The sequence below is a fragment of the Cygnus atratus genome, chromosome 10, assembly GCF_013377495.2.
Source record: "Cygnus atratus isolate AKBS03 ecotype Queensland, Australia chromosome 10, CAtr_DNAZoo_HiC_assembly, whole genome shotgun sequence".
NCBI classification, from domain to species: Eukaryota; Metazoa; Chordata; class Aves; order Anseriformes; family Anatidae; genus Cygnus; species Cygnus atratus.
Window position 1 is genome coordinate 15,695,921 of NC_066371.1, and position 13,861 is coordinate 15,709,781.

Genomic DNA, 13,861 nt, shown 5'->3' on the forward strand with positions numbered 1-13,861 from the left:
GTGGTTCCAAGCACAGCGGAGACCAGAGGTGCAAACCCTCACCCTGCCTGGCTCCTTTGGTGTGTGGCAAAGCTTCCCCAGGAGTCTAGCCAAATGCTGCCTGGAAGCTTCTTGAGATGTTCAAACCAGATGAAGGTCTCCATCAGTTGAGTTGAATTTGGTCTTGAGCACCGGAATAGACTGGGGGGGGGGGGCACGTAGGAACAAGGGACACGAAGGCAACTGTTGCTGTAGAGGCAGGTGATGATGGTATGCTGAGTGCTGATCTGCACTCAGAGCCCAAGTGCTGCGCTGTGGCAGGCGTGTGATGTGCGTGGCACTGCGTGTGCCATGTAACCTGCCATTTCTGTGAGCGGTGCCTTTACACGCTGCGACAGTGCGGGGACTGCTGGGGGAAGGCGGGGGGGAATCCATGATAACACTATTTTGGACAATGTTCCTGATTCGTTTTCCTGCAGCAAAAAGTGGACCTAACCTGGGGTCTTGGGAGTGCCCTGTGTCTGCAGTCCTTGTCCCTCTGCAGGCACGGACACCCCAGCGGTGGCACCTGCCCCACCCTTCCCCTCTTCCTCCTGTGGTGCCCCTTCCTCGCCTGCTCTGGGGTGGCGCAGCTGAACAAAGCAGGAAGTCCCCAGCGGCTGGGTCGTCTGAGGGGATTTCATTCTCTGCTGTTAAGCTTACTCATTCCTGTGCAGTTCCTTTTTTGGGGGTGTTTCTTTTTATTTGTTGTTGTTGTTGTTGTTGTTGTTGTAATTGTTTTTTGTTTGTTTTGTTTTTAAAGTCAGTTGAGAAAAAAATGTGGTTTTTTTTTCCAGTCCTGCAGAGTCGATGGGTTGCAGTACACAATGGTCACGGTTACGAAGCAGCTCTTTAGCCACAGGGGTTTTGAGTAAGATCTGCATGCCCTTCAGCTCATGAGTTATGCATTTGCTGATGCACTTCCACCCAGAAGTGATTAATTTGTTATCCTGATCTTAATCTAAGCTCCCGCCTCCAGAACTGTCCCCTCATCTTGCTTCTGTCTTGTCTGCCAGCTGCTCTTAGGTTGCCAGGCCTTGTCTGCCTTTCTCCGAGTTCAGATGTGTTGGTCAGTCAGTGCCTCCCATTCGTGGCCTGAACTTCTAGCTCCTTTCCTTGTTCCCTGGACCACTGGCATTGAAGCAGAAACGTGCTCACGGCTGCAGGGTGTGAATTTATCAGCCCTCAACCTTCCTGCTTTTGAGGGCTGGCATCCTGGCCTTTGGGTTCAAATCAAATCTGTCACCTCTGTCAGCTGCCTTTGCTCCAGGTGAACCGAGGACATGGATGGCCAAAACAGAATTAGAGAAGGAAAGCTTGCTGCTCTGAGCCAGGCAAGGAGGTCTGAAAGGGGCAGCGTAGCCGTGGGGGAAAAGCTGAGGGTGAAGTGCCAGCCCCTGCCTGAGCGAGGAGTTCCCGGCATGGGGAGAGAGTCCCATACCAAGAGCAAGGCGAAGGCAGAAGTGGGAGGCAGGAAGGTTTTTCGTGGCCTACGTGATTACTCACTGTTGTTGCTGTTAAGCAGCACTAATCTGCTTTCTGATTTGATAGGAGAGTTATAACTTGTCAGACATCTCAAAAGGGGTCTCTGGAGCCCATCCTGTCCCCAGAGAGCTCCTGTCACTTCTCTGGATCCAAGTTCAGCTGGCTCCACAGCATGTGCCTAGGCACAGGGCTTAGCTCAGGGCCAAAAAGGAAGTTCAAATTACCTGGTTAGTTTCCTTAAAATTTGCCCACGAAGGAAGGGAAAGCCCTTTAGAAAAGCGGGGCCCCAGAAATAAACTCCCTACTCCAGATGAAATCCCCAAGTCCAGACTAAGGAGTGAAGGTGCCAGTCTGAGCAAGCAACAAACCCTGAAGAGAAATTCCTCTTCAAGCCACGGTGGCTTGCTGTGTCCAAGAGGAGGACAATGAATCTTGCATAGGCTGTAACTGTCATTTGCTCAGAAACATGGGTCATGTGTCTCTGCTCACCCCATCAGACATTTGCTGGCTGATCTGATCTCAGGACTTCCTGATCTCAGAACAGTTGTCATGGCTTCTGCTATCAGTGCTGCAACACATTGCAAAGACCACAAGTCCCTGAAGGTGCAGGATAATCATGCAAGTCCCTAAAACTCCCTACAGCCGGGAACTACTTCAGTTCCCAGCCGCTGGGACAGATGCCAAGAGTAGCCGAAAGCAAGACCCTGAGGAACCTGGATCGGAGATGCAATGTCATGTGGTGGCAGCTAGTGACAGCTGGCATTTTGGGATGAGTCCCTAATAACCCAGCATGAAAGGCAGTGAGAAAATAGCAAGCCCCCCGGTGCTCGGGGCCCAGGCTGCCCTGGCTCAGGGCCATGCCGATAAGCAGCCGTCTGCCCTTGAAGCTCCTGTGAATGAAGAGCTCAGGATGGGAGCACCGAGCGGAGCTCCCACCATGGGAGGGAGATGCCCATCCTGGGCAGGGGTTCCCATCTTTCTCTCGGGAGCGCTGTGGAAGCCAACATCCCTGCTTCTGGTCCTTGCCGAGCTGTGCGGCCCCGTGGTCCCTGGTAATCCATCTCAGGGACTCCAGGGGCAGCTCATCACAGGGACCGAGCCACCGGGCCCACCCTCTCTGTGTCCCTGACACCATGTTTGAACCCCTTACGTGGAACAAGGGCCTACACTATAAACATTAATCTGCGTGAGGGCAAGATTTCAGCACTAACACCCACAGAGGAGCAGTCGGGCCACACAGCCTGCAGTGGGTACAGGCCACAGCCACGGAGCCCACCCAGGGCCAGCACAAATCCTTGAAAAGCACAGCTGCTGCTGCGTGGTTCACATCTGCCTAAACCAGGCCGAGAAAATGCATGGAAAAGACAGGGACGAGAAAAAGCAACGGCTGAAGCGAGCGGAGGAATCGCTCGCCTTAAAGACGCAGAAAAATTGCAAAAGGGGCCCGAGGCCTGGACCTGCGGGCCCTCTCGGCCTCCGCCCGGCACCTCGGGGCCCCGAAGGCGGCAGCTCCGCGGCAGGGCTGCCCGGAGGGCTCCGCAGCGCCCCGCGGGGCTCCGGACGCCACGAGGCCGCGGACCGCGCCCCGCCGGGCTCCGGGAGGGCCGGGGCCGCCCGGCGGGGCGGGGCGGGCCGGGGCGGGCCGGGGCGGGCCGTGGGGCCGTCGGTCGGGCTGTCGGTCGGTGAGGAGCCATGGCGGCTGAGGGGCTGGCGGGGATCTCGGCGCGGCCGCTGGGCGCGGCGGAGCCGCTGTCGCTCGGCTCGCTGCGGGGCAAGGTGCTGCTGGTGGTGAACGTGGCGTCGCTCTGAGGCACCACCACCCGCGACTTCCTGCAGCTCAGCGAGCTGCAGCGGCGCTTCGGGCCCCGCGGGCTGCTCGTCCTCGGCTTCCCCTGCAACCAGTTCGGGCACCAGGTACCGGGGCGGGGGGGCCCGGGAGCGGGGCGGGGGTCAGGGAGCTGGGGCCGCGGGGCCTGGATGGGGCCTGACGGTGCGGGTGCGGGGGGGGCTCCGTCTCCTTAGGAGAATGCCACCAACGAGGAGATCCTGCGCTCGCTGGAGCACGTGCGTCCCGGCAACGGGTACAAGCCCAACTTCACCATGTTCGAGAAGTGCGAGGTGAACGGGAAGGACGCGCACCCGCTCTTCACCTTCCTGAAGGAGGCACTGCCCTTCCCGCACGACGACCCCTCCGCGCTGATGACCAACCCGCAGTACATCATCTGGTCCCCCGTGTGCCGCAACGACGTCTCCTGGAACTTTGAGAAGTTCCTCATCGCTCCCGACGGCGTGCCCTTCAAGCGCTACAGCCGGCACTTCGAAACCATCAAGATCCAGGATGACATCGAGCTGCTGCTTCAGAAAGTCCCGAAGGATGCTCATGAATAAAGCGGAGCTCTTCAGGATCTGCTGCCCTGCCAGCCCTGCTGCCTGTTCAGCTCCCTCAGCTCGTGCCTGCTTTGCTAGGAAGGGGCTGTTACCCTGACAGAAATTCCAATGTCCTTGCAAGTTTTGCTTGTGATGGTGCATCTTCCAAATCCTTGAAGTGTACCTGATGTTTTAAAAGTTGCATGTGAATGTTTGGAAAAGTATGCTAGGGAAAGCAGCCTGTGAGTCTCAGTGGCTTACTGTGATTCTCTGATTAAAAACAAAATAAAACGAACAAAAAAAAAAAGTGCTTTCTTTAAGGCTACTGCTTGGTAAATCTGGATGAGTTGGGCTAAACATGGCTGCTGCGTTACACACTTGTCAGGTCCTGTTGGTGCTTGCAGGCCTGACTCAAACCATGCAGGCACAATTTGAACACAAACAGAGCCCAGCAGGATGGGGAAACAGTTTGCAATTTTTGCAAACTGAATCAGTGTCGTATCTCACCCTGTGCAAAACAAGGGTGGCAGAACAGGAGCCTGGCACAGAACAGATACCTTGCAAAACAGCTTAGTGGACCTTGAGGCTTGCTTAGGAGAGGCATGGAGGCAGGCAGCCAAGGAATGAATTTAGATTGGCTGACCCTCAGCACAGATACCAGTAACAGTCCGTGACAGGTTAATAAATGTTAAGGCAGATGAGCAACCGAGTGGTTTGTACTGCTTGCTGTGCCCACACTGGCAAGGGGCATGGGGAGGAGCAGCCTTTGCCCAAGGCCTGTCTTATTATTTGTCCTGCACCAGCAGAAGCCCTGGGGAGAGTCAGAACCACAGCAGCATCCACAGCACCTCTGCCTCCTTTCGGCCCAGCTATCTCTTGTGGCTGTCACATTTTGTCCTGGAGGTAGTCCAACACGTGTTGGGCTTTCTGCACATTTGCCCAGTCCGGCATTCGGCCCACATCACCTTGCAATGCTGGGAATTACGCAGAGGACTGGTTCTTTCATTTCCAGTGGAGAATATCAGACTGCTTCTCCTGCAGAAACTGTGTTTTACCTCAGATTGTCATTGCTGACCTTTGGGCAAAGAATTGAATGCAACATGCAAAGTATGGGTGAGCCAGGGTTCAGGCAATGTTTTCTTCTTGTTTTTATTCCTTTCCTGACGTGTTTTTGACTCATGATGGGCACCAAGCTGACATATTTCACGTAGTTGTGACAATCCTGATGTGTTGTTCATGAGCAGTGATGTAGGGTTTACAACAGTTTGCTGCTGAATGGCTGAAATTAGCATTGGTTTTCTCCTGGAAACTATGAACCTGTGTCAAATTCTATCTGCCATCGTATTGGGCAGTCAGACAGGTCCTTCTGCAGGTAAATTTTCACTCCTTAAACATCTCTGTGAGCACATTTTCAGTACAAGTTACTCCTCACAAGGCCTTGTAGCACTGGGTATAAACCCAGTGCTGAACTGAGAGGTACAAACCCAAACTAGAAACTCAAGCTTTTGAAGGGAAGGCACAACACTTTTAAGCTTTATCATTTACACACTGTTTAAATAAATAAACTTTGCTTTTTTTTTTTTTTTTTTTAAATTATTCTCCTGTCCATAGCTTCTTACCTCCTTAATTTACTGCCTACATTGTTAGTGCAAGTACATTCAAGGCCCTTGCTGGGTTGACTAGTGCTGGGCTTGACGCATTACAGCAAAACCTATAGCCAGCTCCACCCTGCTTACTTCTGCCTGTGAGTAATCAAGATTTGAACTCAGATTGCACAATCCTCACTGGGCTATTTCTTAACTTCCAGTACAGCTTTGTGGAAAAACAGGATGTTTTCAGTAACTATTTCAGCTTTGGGGCTGAAGCTGCTTGATTTGGTGTATTAATTTTGCAGTAAATCTACTTCCCTAATTAACACAGGATGTTGAAATACGCTGAGAGTACAGCAGCTCACAGGCAGCAGGAACTGCTACTCATTGCACTGTATTTTAAAATCGTATTCAACATGAACTGTGGCATTTCCTTCATCTTGGCTCACCAGATTCAAGACGTTTGAACAGGAGCCTTTGCAGGGACACCTCATGTGCTCTGCCATCTCCGTACCAGCCTGTGGCCCATGCTGAGCCTCACAGCAGAACAGACTGTAACACCTGCTGCTGGTCCCAGGGCAGCCCTGCCAAAAGGGAGCTCTCAGTCCAGTTCTATTTCTGTAATTTAAGAGAGAAACAGACTGACTCAGTAGGACACCTTAGAATAAATACTACTGTAGCATACTTTCCATGGCCTGAAGACATTGCCCTTTCCGTATCTGTCTGATATCTACACTCCTACACCTTTCTACTTCAACACTTATCTGCAAACAGCTACTTCTTCTGTTAGCATTCACCCAGGTTTTTCATTCCTCTATGTATCAGTGCCATCCTTCCCACCTTTCTAGAGAATGTATTTTGCCCTCCTCCCCACACACCTCATGATCCCCCTCGCCCCCTTTCTAAGCTGTTGATAGCTGCCATCAACTTATTTAAACCTTTTAACAGGTTTGGATATAAGCCTGTCAGAAGTGTTAACTAGCTGCAAAGAAAATTTTCCCTTCCTGCTCCTATCTCCCTCTCTGGGGTTTCCTAATGCTCTGCACACCGAGCCCGAAGGCATGTGCTGAAGCCATGATTGAGGAACTGTGGTGGTCTGAAATGTTTATACAACAGAAATGCCATCAAGTGGAGCATAAGACCTTTCTCTGCCTGTTAAAAGTTCCCAGTTATTTATAATTCCTTTCTCCTCCGGATGAGCATACAGGAACTTTAAGACAGACTGGTTGTGATCACTGCCATAGCAAGGCAGGTAGGAAATGCTGAGCTCAAACTGGGTGGTGCTTGAAAAGAACAGTTTTTGTTCCTGTTGGTACCTCTCTGGCAGTTGAACAGCCGTTTAGCTTTCAGCTGGAGACAAGTAAGGACAGGAAGCTAAATGGATGAAAAGAAAGCACTCAAAAGAGACAAGAGAAGACATAGCCCCCATATCTACTGTGAAACTGCAATAATGTCATTTCTAGTTCTGAATCAGAAAGCTATGAATGAGATTGTTTTCTTTACCAGGCTTTGTATTAGGAGTAGGTAATTCATTAGCAGAGTGAGGTCAGCCATGTAAGCATTACCTCAGAATAGCTGACTCATTTTAAAAACACGCCCAACCTTGTCCTAACAGGGTGTATCGGGTTCTTGAAAAACCAAAGGGGCACTGCCCTTTGAGAAAAACAGAAGTAACAGAAATCTGCTCTTGCTGGAAGGAGGAAATTGTCATCTTTTTCAATATTAACTGAACAGGCTTTCACAGCTGTCACAAAACCAACAGCTTCCCCCTGGTGGGTGCAGCATGGCCAGACCTGGCTGAGGAGAGGCAGAGCCCACCTGCAGAGCTGCCCACACCACTGTGCTGCGGGAGGCACCGTGCCAGAAGCACACTCCTCCGTGCGGATATTCACATCGACCCTGCTGCCTTCTCTGCGAGGAGAAAGGATTTCCTTAGCATTTCATTTTAAGGCAGGTTTTTAAGCTTCTGAATCATCACCTGAATCCTCCCCGCTTTTCCCACTCCTCAAGTCCATGCTCCATAAACAACACAAAGCTTCCCCACTGGGACACGCTACAATAACGACAAATGCCCAAATCTCTTCCCAAGAGGTTGTTTCCAGAGACACTTTCACAGCTCCTGAGAGCTCCACAGCCCATTACTCAGATCTGTTCTCTCTTTTCTTCCCCTTCCAATGTGAAATCCCCTTCACTAGCCAGCACCCTGAGTAGAGGGCTCGAAAAAGACAGCTCAAGGAGAAAACAAGCACGACAGGTGAAAACAGCATTGAGGATATCTGTCCCTCATTAAATATGGCTGGACATCAGGACGAGGTTCTTCACTGAGAGGGTGGTCGCACACTGGAACAGGCTCCCCAGGGATGTAGTCACTGCACCAAGCCTGTCTGAGTTCAGGAGGCATTTGGACTGTGCACTTAGACACATGGTCTGAATTTTGGGGTAGACCTGTGCGGTGCCAGGAGTCGGACTCGATGACCCTTATGGGTCCCTTCCAACTCGGGATATTCTGCAATTCTATGAAATATGAAATTAAGCTTCCTGCCCCAGCCCTGTCAGGACACTCCCTGCCTCCAGGCAGCCAGCAGAGACTCTCCTGCAACCCAGCCCAAGAGCTCCGTGCACCTGCCAACTGCCAGCGCCCCGTAGGGTCACCGGGCACTACAGCACGGACAGAAAAGCCGCACACAGCCTGTGACACCTCAGACACAGCCCTGCCAGCAGGGCCGGTAACGCCACAGCCACCCCCCCCACCCCAACAAAGCAGCGGGACAAGATGGCGGACCCCCCGCCCCGCCCCGCCCCACCCCCGCGGAGGTCGCGCGGAGGCGGGGCTGAGCGTTGCGGCCTCCCCCCAGCGCGCATGCGCACGCGGGCCGCCGACCGGCAGCGGCGGGGCGAGCGCACCAAGATGGCGGCGGCCGAGGGCGGCGGGGCGCGGCCGGACACGGCGGTGCAGCGGGCAGAGCTGCGGGCGCTGCTGGCCACGGCGCTGCGGCCGGGGGAGGCCTGGTGAGTGCGGCCGGGCCGCCTGCGTCCTCCCCTGCTCTCCCGTCCCCCCGGGGCCGCGCGGCCTGCGGGAGCGGGCAGGGCAGGGCAGGGCAGGGCCGGGCCGGGCCGCCGCTGAGGGGGTTGCGCCGTGCGTTGCAGGTACCTGGTGGACATCTGCTGGTTTAAGCAGTGGAAGAAGTTCGTGGGCTTCGACAGCTGGGACATGTTCGGCGTGGGCGACCCGAGCCTTTTCCCCGGGCCCGTGGACAACTCGGGGCTCTTCAGCGGTGAGTGGCGCCGCGGGGCCCGGGGCTGCTCCGGCCGGGCCGGGCCGGGGCGCTCCGCCGGTGGCCGAGCGGGCACGAGCAGCCGGCCTGCCCCGCTGGGCAAGGAGGCTGCCGGGGCCTCTGCACGCTCACGGGTGGTTCTCAGGATTGCGGCAGCTGCTGAGAGGGAAGGATTCTGTTTCTCTCTCTAGAGAGACAAGAATTCTGTTTTACTCCCGGCTTTCTTACGTTTCCCTTTCAGATGCAGAGACGCAGAGCTTAAAGGAACACCTCATCGACGAGCTAGACTACGTGCTGGTTCCCACTGAAGCCTGGAATAAATTGGTAGCGTGGTATGGCTGCATAGATGGACAGCAGCCTATTGTGAGAAAAGTAAGCATGGGTGGGACGTGTTCTATTCATCACGCTTTTTGTATCTTTACAAAGCTTAGGTGGTGGTCATTTTGCTCGACATGAGTTAAGAGGATGCTCAACCACTCTGGAGAGAATAACATCAAGTCTTTCTTGTCTGAAAAACATGACTCTACAGCATTACTATTAAAACACCTGAATATGCACTGTTGATGGGTTATGTGGGGTGAGAGCCATTAACCTTGTTCTAGTTACCTTTTTACATTAATGATTGGAGCGGTGTAGTTGCATGGAGTAGTTTTCTTTACTGAAGAACATGAGTTTACTGAAGAGTGCAAGTTTCTAGTCAAGCTTGTCAGGTTTTTGGGACAGAGCGAGGCATTGGAATAAACTTCCTTTTAATGCAGGTGGCTTGGGGACTTCCTCTGGAGTTTAAGGTGGTTCTTGTTTTCAGAAACTTTGATACTCTAAAATGGGAAGAAAAGAGACATACTTGTGGTTTTCTATAAGCTTGCAACGTGCTCTTGTTTTTGTTTTGCAAGTAGTCATGAATGCAATCATAAGTATGTAAGCTGTCCTGAAAAGTCCAATTCACTAATTGTTCTCTTGAAATCTTTCAGACAGTTGATTACAGGTAAAAGGAGTTTTGTTCTTATTTTAGTCTGAGCCTTTTGTACTGGCTTAAGTAACTGGCAGTGCCATTTTGTGGGGTTCATAAAGACTAATTGCTACACCAAGCAAGTGGTGTTGATATAATGTGCAAAATCAGTATTGCATGTGTTTAAGTAGCGTTGTGCTACAGTAAGGCCTGCTTGAAGGTAAGCAAGGTATAGGAAAGGGTGGCACCAGAATGGAAAAAGGAAATAAGATCCCTCTCTTGCAGACACACACAGTGCTGATCAGTGATGCTGGCATGTTGTCATTCCGTGTGGGTCAGAAATTCTACGTAGTAGGAAATTCTGACTTCTTCAAAAAGTGTAAATGATCTCAGCTCCTCCTTTCCGAGGTTTACCAGGTAACCCCACGTTTGCTCTGCTGTGGTAGAACAGTGTAAACTCCCTAGAAGCAGGAGGAGGCAGGTGGAAATGAATTATACCGTATGAAGATGTATTTTTAAATAGAAATACTTAATTTTGGATTCAAAAATATATACAGAGAAAAAACTAATACTATAAATGATCGCTGCCTTCATGAGTAAGGAAGATTTTCTTTCATTGACAGACCTATCACTTTTACAAAACCTGGCGTATTGTTAGATGTTTTATTTTTTTTCTGAAAAATTTGAGCAGCAAGTTTGGAATCTATTGGGGAAATGATTAGGTGACAGGTTTAAGCGTATGAATCTCCTTTTCATGGGGTATCGGATGCAAGTTTTCAACACTATAATTATTGACTGCTAGAGCTTAGAGATGGTGTTGTTTTACAGACAAGTGATGCTGAGTTATCATGGTCCAGTTAAAAATACGTGCATTTTAAAGTCTTGAATTGTTGCGAGAGTTTCGGGCTATGTCATTAATTTGCTAGTTGAAGTAGATTTTGCAGTCTAAAAGAAACCACCTTAAAATATAGCGGAATAATAATTTTGAGGGATATCAAATTCTACAGATTACAGAAAATAAAAATTGAAACGTCAGTGGAGCATGCAAGCCACAGTACCGCACCTGAGCGTAACCTGGCTGGTATCTGGTGAGAGTTTTCTAGATGGCATTGGAAGTAAAGCACTTGTGACCCTTGAGTGCTCTAATCCTTTTCCTAAAACTAGGTCAACTATAATTTATGCGTCAGAGTATCTGTAAGAGTAAGATTTTGAAAGTAATTATTTTTCAAGCATCTTCCTAATTTTGCAAATTGGGATTTCTTCCATTGCTGTGTGTCTGATGACAAGTACGGGAAGATTAGATTTGTTTGTGGTTCATTTCATTTCAGAATTCCAAACCGTGTTTTTGGGACAGTTTCCATAAAAGATCCAATGCAGAGTGTATTGATGTACAAAACGTAGAGCAGCGAGCTTGAATGTCTGTACCAGCGTGCTTCCTCAGCACTTGGACAGCACTCTGAGAACAACGGTGTCTAATGGGATGACTCAAATTTTACTTTGGCAAACTTTGCAGAGAGAGCAAGCTAGCTGATGAGAGACTTTTTAAAAGACATCTGCAGGTGATTAGAGACTTTCATCTGTCCTTCCAGTATCCAAAGGGGCCCTCATGGAGTGTAGTGATAGAACCAGGAGGGGTAATGGCTTTCAACTAAAAGAGTGTGGATTTAGATTAGATGTCATGAAGAAATTCTTCACTGAGGGCGGTGAGGCCCTGGCCCAGGCTGCCCAGAGGAGCTGTGGCTGCCCCATCCCTGGCAGTGCCCAAGGCCAGGCTGGATGGGGCTGGGGGCAGCCTGGGCTTGGAGGGAGGTGTCCCTGCCCATGGCAGGGGGTTGGAACTGTATGGTCTTTGTTCCTTCCAACCCAAACCATTTTGTGATTCTATGAATAGACACAGTAATCTGGTCAGAAACTTTCCCTTGGAAAGAGTTCCTCCATTTCTGAATGCAGTTCTCACTTGTTTCTAAGTCAAGAATCCTGGAGACCAAGAAGTCCCGTATACTAAAATTTCTTCTAAAAAGAAACTGAGAACTTGTGAATGGGTTCCTTTGCATTTTTTTTTAAACAGCCTAGTTTCCTGACTTTTACTTTCTGTTCCTGTTGTAACAGTAAAATACTGAAGATCTTTTTGTAAAAAAACAGCCTTTCATATCTTACGTTACCCGATAAAAGCTCAGAAAAGGGAAGCATAGTTTTGCCAAATTCTTACAATAAGTCTTAGTCTTGATTCTTCCTTTCTTTCCAAAACCTGACCAAGTGTTGTTTATTTCTTTTTTTACCTTCTGTAAAATGAGAAAGATATGGATCATGGATGTAGATTGTAGCTAGTCTGATGTCACATGAAAAACCTTACTTTTTATACCTGCTGGTTAAATGAAATATGATCTCAGTTTCATAGGCTTTACAACTGCAAAGCTCTGTGCAAATAAAAAAAAAAAAAATTACCCTTTTTTTTTAATAGGGCAAACTTTTCAGTGTCTCTTTTCAAATCGATATGGAATTAGTAGTTTAAGGCTTGGGAAACCATGTGTTTTTCCTGTACAGTCTTAAATAGACTAAAACTTGGCTTTTATTCATTTTATAAATGAAATATTACTCTTGCATGGAGTGTTGGAAGAGACTTCAGGATTGTGCTGTATGTAGTTTTCCTCATCAATAAGAGAATATGAGGAAGTGAGTATAGTATTTAAATTAATAGCAAGCTTAAAAGCAAATCACTTGTATATAAGCATGTAAAGTTAAATAATAGTACTGGTGGAGTTGTCCTTAGTGTAGAGGCAGGAAATGAAGTAAGTGCATCAATTTTGTAGACTTAATGGCTTAGTGCATCAGTTAGCTGAAAACGGGTCTCAGGGTAAGAAGTACTTTTAAAAACTTTTTAACTTTTTAAAAACACTTAAAGAAGTGTAGTTTACAGAGCGTTACGATTCTCACTTTCTTGTTTGTGCTTTGTCTGTCGCATCTTCCTTCTGTTTGGAGGTAGTAGAATACGGTCTGTTTGTGAAGCACTGTAAAGTTGAAGTTTATCTTCTTGAACTGAAGCTGTGTGAGAGCAGTGATCCTGACAACGTAATCAGCTGCCACTTCAGCAAAGCGGATACCGTCGGTAAGTAGCTCTCTGATGCACTAAGCTGCGTTCTGATACTCCATCAAGAGACGTTTTGTACCCTTCAGAGCAAGAAAGGTGTTGATAAATTAGAACAAGTCTAGTGGGTACCAAAAAGATGGTTGTGGTTGGAGCATGTGACGTGTGAGAAGAGGCTGAAGGAGCTGTGTTTAGCCTGGAGAAGAGAAGGCTTTGGGGGACCTCTTAGCAGCCTCGCAGTACCTGTGAGGAGGTCACTGAGGATATGGAGTCAGGCTTGTTACTGATACACAAAGCAAGAAAACGGCAGACAGTCATCATTTGAAACGTGAGAGACTGCAGTTGGATATAATGAAAAAGTTTTCCCTGTCAGGACAGCTGGACATTTGAACAGGGCCCAGAGGGGGAACCTCCTTCCCTACCAGCTTGGAAGACCTGGTTGGATAAGTCCCAAGCAGCCTGGTCTGAATGCAGTGTTAACTCAGCTTTGAGTGGTTGGACTAGAAACACCCTGAAGTTTCTTTTAGCCACAGTGACTGCATGCAGTGCAGAGATGTGTTGTTAAAAGCTTTGAGGAATGCGTTGCTTACTGGTCTGTGTTCTTGAGAAACATCCACGTCACTTGTGTAAAGCAGTTCTCTCTTTGGTTCTTACATGACTCCTTCTTTGTATGTGAATATTTAGATGTTTTCTTAATGGCGTATCCTATGCTTCTGTTCTTCCTGAAGTGTGGCCTCTGTGTATCATTCCTGTACTTTCACCTGTAAAAATGCTGAATGTCAGCTATCATATGTGTCTGTAAAGATGCTTCTTCCAATTTGCTGGTGGTAACTGAAAACAATTACTTCTTGAGCCCATGTTTTCAAATCATGACTGTTCCACAAAAGTTGGCCTTTGGGCAGAAGCTTCTCAGTGGGTTTTCTGCACATTATCGAATGGAGGGCCTGATATGCAAATGCACGACTGAAATAACTGCATTTCTTTCTTTCAGACTAAATACTGGAGAAGTTACATGAGCAATTGTAACTTCCATGGTGCATTTCCTACTCAAAAGATCTTGACCAATCGATGCTGTACGTCCTTGCTAGAAGGC

General features: G+C 49.1%; 2 protein-coding genes across 8 annotated transcripts in view; both read left to right on the forward strand.

Annotated features, from left to right (window-relative positions):
* The first annotated feature begins 3,137 nt into the window (after nt 1–3,137).
* GPX1 (glutathione peroxidase 1) lies at nt 3,138–4,177 on the forward strand. The gene is made up of 2 exons (XM_035571833.2): nt 3,138–3,417; nt 3,526–4,177. Exons 1-2 carry the CDS (start codon nt 3,196–3,198, stop codon nt 3,889–3,891), a joined length of 588 nt encoding a protein of 195 aa, XP_035427726.1. The 5' UTR covers nt 3,138–3,195; the 3' UTR covers nt 3,892–4,177.
* A 4,134-nt stretch (nt 4,178–8,311) lies between these two features.
* Nucleotides 8,312–13,861, forward strand: part of USP4 (ubiquitin specific peptidase 4) — a 46,696-nt gene continuing 41,146 nt past the window's right edge. For 6 of the 7 annotated variants that reach the window (XM_035571826.2, XM_050712824.1, XM_035571832.2 and 3 more), the window contains exons 1-4: nt 8,332–8,468; nt 8,607–8,734; nt 8,976–9,106; nt 12,663–12,789. In XM_035571826.2, coding sequence (XP_035427719.1) covers nt 8,368–8,468; nt 8,607–8,734; nt 8,976–9,106; nt 12,663–12,789 — 487 coding nt within the window. In that variant the 5' untranslated portion in view covers nt 8,332–8,367. Of the gene's footprint in view, nt 8,469–8,606; nt 8,735–8,975; nt 9,107–12,662; nt 12,790–13,861 lie in introns of all 7 variants that reach the window. The other variant, XM_035571827.2, reaches the window with a different exon arrangement.